The following is a 9800-nucleotide window of genomic DNA, read 5'->3' on the forward strand; positions in this document are numbered from 1 at the left end:
AGTGCAAATACAGTTACCTGGAAACACCTCAGTGCTCTTGTGATGTAAGCAAACACACCTGTGGTATGTTTCTCTTTTAGTGTATTTTTCTTAACCAACACAAAACCTCACAAGCCGTTCATCTGACAATGCTGGGCTTAAGAAGCAAAGTACTGGAAGATAATGGAGGGCCATAGAAATGCTAGGCCATCTTCGCCTTGTATCTGGTATCCAAATTAAGATGTCACGTTGTCAAATCTTAGCTCCCAGATGTAGTCCCTGCCCTGCAAGTGCTGTCAGAAGAAAGCCTAGGGAGTTTTCCCAAACAGGATGTGGGCCAGCCCTTAACACTGCTACTGTACCAGCTTCTGTCAACTTATGTGGTCAGCACAGGGTATGTGTAGGCTGCCTGCAGCTTAGGGGCCATCTTAGTGTCCATGAGGCAAGTAGCACCACATCTGGATTGAGACTTGTCAAAAGAGATGAGCTTTAATACTCAGAGCAGCAGGATGAGGAGGACAAAGATAGAACTGCAAGGTGATTCCAGTTGTATGTTGTCCTTAAGTGCTGTTTATGTTGCAGTATAATTTAAGTGCAATCCTTCAGCTCCAGAGTCACAAAAAGCTGAAGATTCTGTGCTAATTAGTAATTTCTGGAGTCACACAGCTCTCTAATAACTACCTAGAGATCAAAGACATTTCATGTCTAGCACATTTTAATATCAAGAAAGAATTAATGTTGTAATTTCCATAATTAAAGGTCTTGAAATTAGTATTTATAAAAGGCCAATTTTTGTATGATGTTTCCTATCTAAGAGTATAATCAAAGTTCTGGTAGCTGGTAGGTCACTGTAGGATTTCCCCAGCTGGATGGCAGGGACTCACAGGACCCACTGCCTGTGTTTCTACATATGATAGTTCCCATGTATGGGTGATGAAGAAAATAATGTGAAAAGAAGAAAACTACAAACACAGTTTGTGGGAAAAAGAAAAAAAAAAAGAAATTGTAAAGCTCATTTTCTTACACAGAAGTTTGAATACTGGTCAGAGAGCATTACAAAATACATTAGGATGGCTAAGAGTTTATGCTGTCTGTGAGTTGAAATAAAAATCTTGACTGTTTTAAAATCTACATGCTTTATTCATTACCATGGTGGTTAAGTGTTATGATTCCAATATATGGTTTAAATGGAGTGATGCACAGCATAGCATAGATCCCGTTTTCAGCCACATCTGCACTGAGCAGTGGTTTTTATATTGGTAATACCCAAGATATTCATGGCTAAGTTTCTCCAAATCTCTCTTTTATATTTGTCTAGTATTTCCAGTTGCATAAACAATTTTCTCTCTCATTGCTGTTACTAGTCTCCTTTATAAATTTCCCATTTTCACTGTATATGCTGCCTTGTATTTGCCTATAACTCCTAGATATATAAGAACTCTTTTCATTAAAATAAGCCATGTTCTACATGACTTCTCCGAGACATATTAACTCTTCGCTCCTGCTACTTCTGTGTTTTACAGTATTGGTACAGTAAACACAGGCATTCATGAATTTAACTTAATGCTATCCTGCTGTGAAACAGTAAGATTACAGGTGTGGATATTAGGGTCCGGAATAAAGAAATAGGATCAGCAAGTTATGTTCATGTTTTCTCTGAAAGATCAGTCTCTGGAGTACCTTTGAACATCATACCAGTATGCCCACCTGCCTTCTACCTTTGTAAAGCCTATGCAGGGAGTATTTAGGCTGTTGCAAGGCTAAGAGTTTGGTCTTAAAAGCAGTCTCAGGGATTCCTTCGGTAATTATTGAAGAACTACAAATCTGGTCCACTGTAGCAGTCAAAATTTAAACACAGAGTTTTGTGTTGATGTTCCCAAGTCCTCCAGCAGTATTGTGGACAAATATTTTGACTTCATGAATGGAGCTGATGGAATCATGTTTGACCCATGCATTCCAAGGAGCAAGATACTATATGGCAACAATATGATTTTAATCACAGATGAAGCATGAAATTACCAGAATACATAATCTGGAAAGGGCTGAGTATTCCCAGTATCAAAAGGAGAAAGAACACTATGAAAAAAAAAAAATCAAAGCTCTATCAAATTTCACACAATGTAGGACAAGAGCTGTTTGCAACTGCTATGCAGTTTAAACAGAAAAAAAAAAAAAAAAAGCATTCTCCAGCTTTTACTGGTACAATTGTAAATTCTCCTAAATACTTGTACAATTATAAATTCCCAAAACACTACTTCCATTTTGTTCCCTGGGAGATAAGTTTGAGAAAGCTCACCCTGTATTTTCACTTTGCTTGTGATACTGCACATTAGGAGAGGCTCTAGATTCCTTTTACTATTTCCCTTCCTCTTGTCCACTTCCCTCACCCAAAATACCCTCTTAAAACAGTATTTTCTTTTTGATGTTCAAACAACAACGCTAAACAATTGAAATTTTAAATAATGATTGAGGATTTTTTTATTCATTTAAGTTTCAGTATCATTACAGAAAATGTTATGGTACAGAGTTGTTTAACATCAGTTTTATTTCTTTGCTCATTTAATTTCCACACGAATGCTGGTAACACTAATATCTGTACAAGATCAGTCTTTGATTTTTTTTTGTTTTTAGTTCTGTACATTTTTAAATGTATTGGTTAAAAAGGCTGTCAGCACTTAAGGAAGCAATTTTTTGATTGCTGAAATAAAAGGTATCCAGTTACTGCCCAAGAGTACTGAGCTGGGTGGCTGCTGGGACAAAAGAGATTCCTGAACGCACAGCGAGGTGAGGAAACCTCGGGGCTTCATTGGGTTCCCAGTGCAGCCACTCTGCTTTTGGCACTGTGCACATCAACACGAGATACAAGATAAAGAACAAGCAGAAGCTCTCTGTGAAGCGGTTATGAAGCATACTGAGAAGGGAAATCCAAGTGTTGTCTACGCTAGTATAAATAAGCAGACAGCCTTGTTTTAAGAGCATAAGTAGTTGTATCTTAAAGATGAGAAAAACACAAGTTCTGCAGGCACCTACTGCTGTCTACTAAAAGCTACCGCTATTAGAACTAGCATTGAACACACAAAGCAATTGCAAGGAAAGGAAAAAGTTGCTTTGATATAATCAGAATAAATTTCTTTGTTAAGATTTCTTTTTAAAGTTTTTTTTTTAAAGGTATTTATTTAAATTCCATTTGAAATATAATTCAAGATGTTGACTATACTGATCAACTTTTATCCAAATCAGAAAAACTAGCTGTGCCGTTGCATATTACAGGATACAGTCAATGATATGTGGACATGCATCAAAGCTTCGCTCTTGCTGGTGACATCATAGCCTTCCAATGACCATGACATCCACCACCTCCCCCTTGTGAAGCTCCACATACTGCTCTGTCTTTGGAGGTAGCATCAACAGTCCATTGGCACTGCGCATACTCATCAGACGACTGCTCATCTGATTCCCTACAGAAGGGTGAGAGAAAAAGTTCAGTTAATTTTTCAGTTAGTTAATTTCAAATGCTGCAACACATGAGATAGGAAGCAAGAGCTGCTCTTATAAAGATATGCTAACATATTCATGGAGCTCCAATATATCTGTTCAAAGGTGGGTAGAAACAGACAGTTATGAAGAGATTCATCAGCTTTCCATTTTTCTGGTTTTCAAAACTCTCCTTCCCTTGCTGATTACTTTCCTATCCAGCCTTCCATATTTTTTTCTGTTAACTCTTTACCTGTACTCCATTTTTTGTTGTTGTAAATGACTTTAATGTTGGAGTTTCTAATCCTATCAAAATTACTTCAATTATACTTTCAATTTGTATATCTAGTTCAGAATGTGTGGAGGCTAAAACCAGTGCAATCTAGATTTTTTTTTAAATATACCAACTCAAAAGAATAGGTTTCTTTGGGATATGAGCTATATAAGAGACTCTGGAAATAAACAGTATAGTATTGGCTGTACTGCCAATAAACGAAAATGCAGTAGAAAATCATGCCCCTTAGTTTCTTGGCTTTCAAACTTTTGGACTGACAGATAAATCATTCCACTCTGCTTGAGCAAGGAAAGAAGTAATGTGCAGCAAAACAGATAAAATATTCAAATATAATATTTATCTCAACTGCAGCTGAATGTCCTAAAATATCCCTAGATAGAAAACATGATTAATAAAAGTCTTAGTCTGTGCTAAGAGAACATATACTGCTGTTTCTTCTTCTTCAGTTCAGTTAGAATCACAATTTCTTATTTGAATTGTTGCTATGGTCCAACTTGTGTTTATTTAGTACAAAGAGTAAAAGTAAATGTGCCTCTGAGTGCAAATAAGCACAGATGAGTATTTACAAAAAGCACACAGTACATGTGTGTGTACAAAGGTGGATTATTCTGATAAAGTTTTAACAATTAAGTTGGTAAGACACAGCATGAATTTCGGTATCATGACTGGGTAGCAGGACTGTATACATGGATGTTCAAAAGTCAGAAAATCAGTCTGCATGACAAAACTTGTATGAAAATACATGTACATGTGGATTTGTTGTTTTTTTTTGTTGTTCGTTTCTTCTAAAGCATGTATGGCAGACTGACAGGACCTGCAAGTGCATCTGTCAATTTGTGTAACTGGGCACTAACCTGTACTCTGTGCCCAAGGTAGTGGTTCTTGGTGATGCCAAGTCAGTATGCACCGATGGTATTCTGGGCGGGGGTCCAATTTTACATCACATGATAACTGTAGAAGAAGTAAAGAAAGAATGAAAATGTCATGTATTCAGATATCACTAAGATAATAGAATCATCTGTTCAATCTTTCTTCCTTAATAACAGTCTTTTAAAAAACTTGCATTTCTAGGCTACATGGTGTCTAGAGCAAGATCAAAGGCTGTAGGAGGTAGAGACTGCACTATTTAAGGGAGATACAACTATGATATTACAATATCAAAGAGTATGCCGAAGTCTGCATGCATTAAGTGGAATATTCCAAAGCTGTTCTTTTATTGGGAGTTCAAAGATACTACCTCTCTGGAAAAAAAGTTCTATCATTTCTAGTCTCTGGCTCACATTTTGTACAGATAAAAAATTTATTCACATTCGAAGCACTGCTAGTCCTGACAAAAGGGAAATGACCAATCTTTGAAATGAAAAGACGTACAGGAGATTGCTCAAAATGAAATTTAATGGAAGCACACTGCAAAATATATGCATGGGAGTCATGTTGGAGCGTCACATTCCTCAAAACTGGAATGCTACAAATTGCTGTCTGTCTTACAACACTTTAGCTATGAGATAAAGAAAAAGATGGACTACTGAGGAAGCATATAAGAGAGACACAAGGGATGAGCAGTAAGAGAAAAGTTTCTGGAATGCCAGGAACAGTAGAAAAACTGCAAAAAGGTAATCTGTTCTTTGGTATCTTCTTTAAAGCAAAAATAGGAGACTAACACATTATTTAATACAGATTCAAGACGAGTTATTAAAGAGCTACTGTATCCACCATTTCTTATGAGAGTAGCATTAATAGTTTAAAGAATTTACATTACTTAGGTGGGGGTATGTGGATTGCTTATATAAACAATCTGCTCAAGAACAGAAAGACTTTCATGTTCGTACTTTTTGATACGGAACTACCTTACTCTTTAAGTATTTCCAGGTTATTCTCTCGTTTTTCTTTTTTTTTAAACCACAGATTGAAACAAATGTATGTTTTTTATAGTGAAGTGTCCTCCCTGCCCGACTGGCAAATGGCTGCATCTGTTATCTGTAAATATTACTCCACTAGTTGGCCACTCACTTTTAGAAATTATGGGACTGCATATTAACATCAACAGATTCAAGTCTATGCCTCTGTTTTCTGTGAAATTCCTTCAACTTGTCAGAATTGGCCTAGCGTTCAGATCCCCCAAACTTTCTGAGCTTGAACAGTAGTGTTTCAACAACTTGAGAGAACTTTCAAACACAGGACAAGCTTCTTACCCTGGCTTTGATAATGGTGGGCCGAGGATCCAGGATACCCTGCATTTTCCTCAGTGCAGGAACAACAAAGAGATTGCAGGTGACAACAGCTGACACAGGATTACCTGTAGGACAAAGAATGGTGGTGAAACCCTCTTGATTTACTCTGTGAAAGCAATATCCTATTTTTATACCCTAAAGATTCTAAAGAACTTTCCATGCTGCGTACAACTGTCCACTTATGTCTGGAGTGGCATGTGGCAAGTAAAACTCCTCAAAGCTATACTCTCTGGCTAATGGTGTCCTGAAGTTCTGCTCTGATCATAGCTGCTTTCTGTTCGTTAGGCCCCACCATTTGCTTCTGTTCTCCCGCCACCTTTCTTATTACATCTAGATTTATCTGAGGTGGGGCCAGCGTTCATTGTGCAGAGGTATAAGTCCAAGCTCATATGGATATTAATTCATTATTTCCAATTCCAATGGAAAAATAGGTATTATTAAATGACTTTCTATTCCCTAACAGAGTTGCAAGAAGCTTTAAAATGATTGTGGAGGAGAATTCTACTGCTTTATACGGTTTCTGTTGACTAAGAAGAGAGGTGTATGACTAACTTCTGTCAAATACCTCTTGTCTTACACATCTAGTCTTCCCTAAAAGACAGTTCTAATGTAAATAATATGAGAGAGAGAGGTTCCATTATCTCTGACCTGGTGAACACACACTGAAGCAGGAGAGAGAAACATGAGACAAAAAACAGTAGAGACATCTGAACATCACTAGCTAATCAAGAAAAGGATTCCTTGTTGTCAGAAATCTATGCAAAGCCAAAGCAAAAGAATAAAATTAAGGGGACAGAGATTTGTAGATGGATTCCCAAATAAATATTTATTCTAAACTCACTGATTTCCTCCAGTATGCAAGAGGTGAAGCACTGCTGCCCTCTCATGTTCCAAAGTGTGAACATGACTAACAACTTCCATTCTGTGACATATTCCTAGGCACTCTCTAGATCTCATCTCCACTTTCAATTCTTTAGAGTGGATGTGCTGACATTCAAAGAATCTCTATCTGTAATGTGGAGGGAGCTGTGGGAAAAACCACCCCTGCACAGCACGTTAACAAAAGCCAAGGAAATTGTTGGATGGAAAAAATCATAAGGCTTGTATCCCAACCAGCACATTCCGAGGACAAGAGTAAGAACACCAGACATGGGTATTGTGAAACATCACTATTCTGTTTCAGATCTTGTCATCTGTGCACAGCAACAAAAGTAACCCACAAAACATCTTACCTGGGAGTGCAAAGATTATTTTTCTTACACCATCAATATCCAGAGTTGCAAAAGTTGTTGGCAGGCTATGGAAAAAGAAAATTTATGATCTACACTGGAATTTGACTGAACGTATTACATTATTATTTAAAATATTTAGAAAATAAAACAAATGGTCATTTTGCTTCTGTTGAGAAAATATCCAAGGGTAGATGAATTAATACGCAAAAAAAATCAAATTCTATCTTACTGTCAGAAGCTAAATCAACCAGTAAGTTATACCAAAATTAAACTGTTACAGAGCTGTATTTGTTTTTCATATAAGGATCTCTTCTTTTTTTTTTTTTTGGTAACACTAGTGACTCCCATTCCCTTTACTCTAGTGTTTATAGCAGGATTAACAATGGGACAATATTTCAGAGCAAATAGTCCACAGATGAACACATTCAGATACATAGGCAGTACTGCTCCTGATATGATCTCCATCCAAGCTACCTCAATAAAAAAATTTCTTACCCTGGTTTCATAAAAACTCTGCCAAAGTGAATCTGTGCATGAAGATCAATATCCAGCACCTGTTTAAGATAGTCCTGTTTAAATTATAAAAAAGAAAATCAATTAAGTAACATCAAAGTGGCTTACATCATCTAAGTGTTCAAAGCAATTAACTGATATCTAGTGAAGATGAAAGACTTGCTATATCCTGAAAGTGCTACAGTTCAATTGGGAATTTCCAGTATTTGAAAGAAGGTATTTTCAAAAATAAGACGTGAAGAATAGACTCATTTCTGGTGCCAAACCTGACTCTACAAGGACACAGTAATATATTTACTTAAAAGTCAGCTGCAGCAATAGAATCTTTAAGGACCCCATAAAGAGGCTACTAGAACATTCTGTCTGTCAAAGATGGAAAAAAAAAAAAAAAAGTGTTGTTGTGATTCAAAGTTAAGCCTTAAAATCATCAGGTTATTTAACTTTTTGCCACAGAAGCTATCCAGTGGCAGAGTAAGAGATCTCCTAGTACTTTCGAATTCAAGACTGCACTGTAGAAATCATAATTTTCCAGGATACTGCAATTACTGTAATTTCTTGGGGATGTGGCATAATTCACAGTGGTCAGGTTTAACTTTCCTAAGTTTCTTAGAAAGGAAAAACTGTGGATAGCTTTTACAATAGTCCAAAAACAGTTTTACATAAATACTATCGATCCAGTTAAGAAAACTGGAATTATATTTAGTCTTCATCGGAAATTGCTATGCTCAAAGATTCAGTATACTATCTGTTGTGTTTAGTGGTTTAGTGAGGCTTAAGACACAGGACATAACAATCATTTGTTAAGACAGACTTTGGAAGCAGTAAATCTGAAATTCCCATTTCTCTCTCTCTCTCTCTCTCTCTTTTTTTTTTTTTGGTTCAAATACTTGGAAAGCAGCAACTTTTTTTCAGCCAGGCGTGAATTCTCAGTTACTGATTGCATTAACCACATTTTTATTTGCTATTTAGTTTTTGGATGCTCACAGTTATTTCATTAAAAGTCTTGAATGCTTAGTATCAGAGGGAGAACTGTCAGAGGAATATAGGGCCCATTGACTTTATGCAGTTGCATAAAATTCAGGCGAGGGAGAAGTTAGCCAGAATGCGTAAATGCCTGTGAGACCATTCATTCAATATAGTTTCTTTCTAGAGTTCCCATATCCGTACTAGGTCACCACACTCCCAATTTAAAGATCAGCACTTGGCCTTTGACATTTTTCTAGGAATACTGAGAGGGATAATGGAATTTAAAGTAATTGGCACTGGTTTAATTTGTTAATCATTTCCATGATGTATCCAACAATATGATTTCTACTCAGAAAAGTGACAAAAACAGCACTCATGTTTGTCATCTCCTAATGGCTGACTTTAGTATCTGTAATTTATAAAAGGAGAGATGTTTCTTTTACCTGCCAAACTCACAGATTCAGTCTGGGATCAAAAAGTAATCTGAGTTTTCCTTCGCATAAGTCATGATTAATAAATGTCCTGCAGGTTCATCTACGCCCCACCAGCATCTGTGTATCCCTATTTTCTTTGATGGTTTTGGCACAGGGATTACCAACAGGAACTCAATCAACAATTCTGTTAATGATTCAAAAGGCAAATATATCAGCTCATTGTGTCTCATATGTATTGCCTCTGTAGGACTATCAGGAGTAAAATGTGATAAAACTATTTTTGTAACAGATACAGCTCTGGCACATATAGAAAATAGATATACTGAATAAGAAAGAACTATTTATATACTTAGCTGCTTTTCAAAGTACTTGCAAAGTAGCTTTATTCTACCTACATTTTCCTGCTTTAAGAGTAGAAAGAAGTCTCTTGTCTTCATGTGCTATTAACCTATCACCTTTGTCATCATAACTATATAAATAATTCCTTAATTAAAAAAATGCAAATCACTTACATCAAGAACAAGAATCTTCCCTTTTGTTCTATGCCTACTATAGTACAGTAATAAGAACAAATTAAATGAAGATAGTATTGAAGGCTATTTTCTTAATTATTCACACTTAAATGTTCGAAAGGAAAGAAAGAAAGAAAGAAAGAAAGAAAGAAAGAAAGAAAGAA

General features: G+C 36.3%; 1 protein-coding gene across 12 annotated transcripts in view; it reads right to left on the reverse strand.

Annotated features, from left to right (window-relative positions):
* Positions 1 to 2426: 2426 nt before the first annotated feature.
* The window catches only part of GPHN (gephyrin), a 227754-nt gene continuing 220380 nt past the window's right edge, over positions 2427 to 9800 (reverse strand). For all 12 annotated transcript variants that reach the window (XM_031553589.1, XM_031553587.1, XM_031553583.1 and 9 more), the window contains 5 exons: positions 7707 to 7780; positions 7212 to 7276; positions 5941 to 6044; positions 4603 to 4699; positions 2427 to 3437 (listed from right to left, as the gene is read on the reverse strand). In XM_031553589.1, the coding sequence (XP_031409449.1) occupies positions 3304 to 3437; positions 4603 to 4699; positions 5941 to 6044; positions 7212 to 7276; positions 7707 to 7780 (474 nt within the window). In that variant the 3' untranslated portion in view covers positions 2427 to 3303. The remainder of the gene's footprint in view (positions 3438 to 4602; positions 4700 to 5940; positions 6045 to 7211; positions 7277 to 7706; positions 7781 to 9800) is intronic.

This window comes from Meleagris gallopavo, chromosome 5, assembly GCF_000146605.3.
Source record: "Meleagris gallopavo isolate NT-WF06-2002-E0010 breed Aviagen turkey brand Nicholas breeding stock chromosome 5, Turkey_5.1, whole genome shotgun sequence".
Classification (NCBI taxonomy): domain Eukaryota; kingdom Metazoa; phylum Chordata; class Aves; order Galliformes; family Phasianidae; genus Meleagris; species Meleagris gallopavo.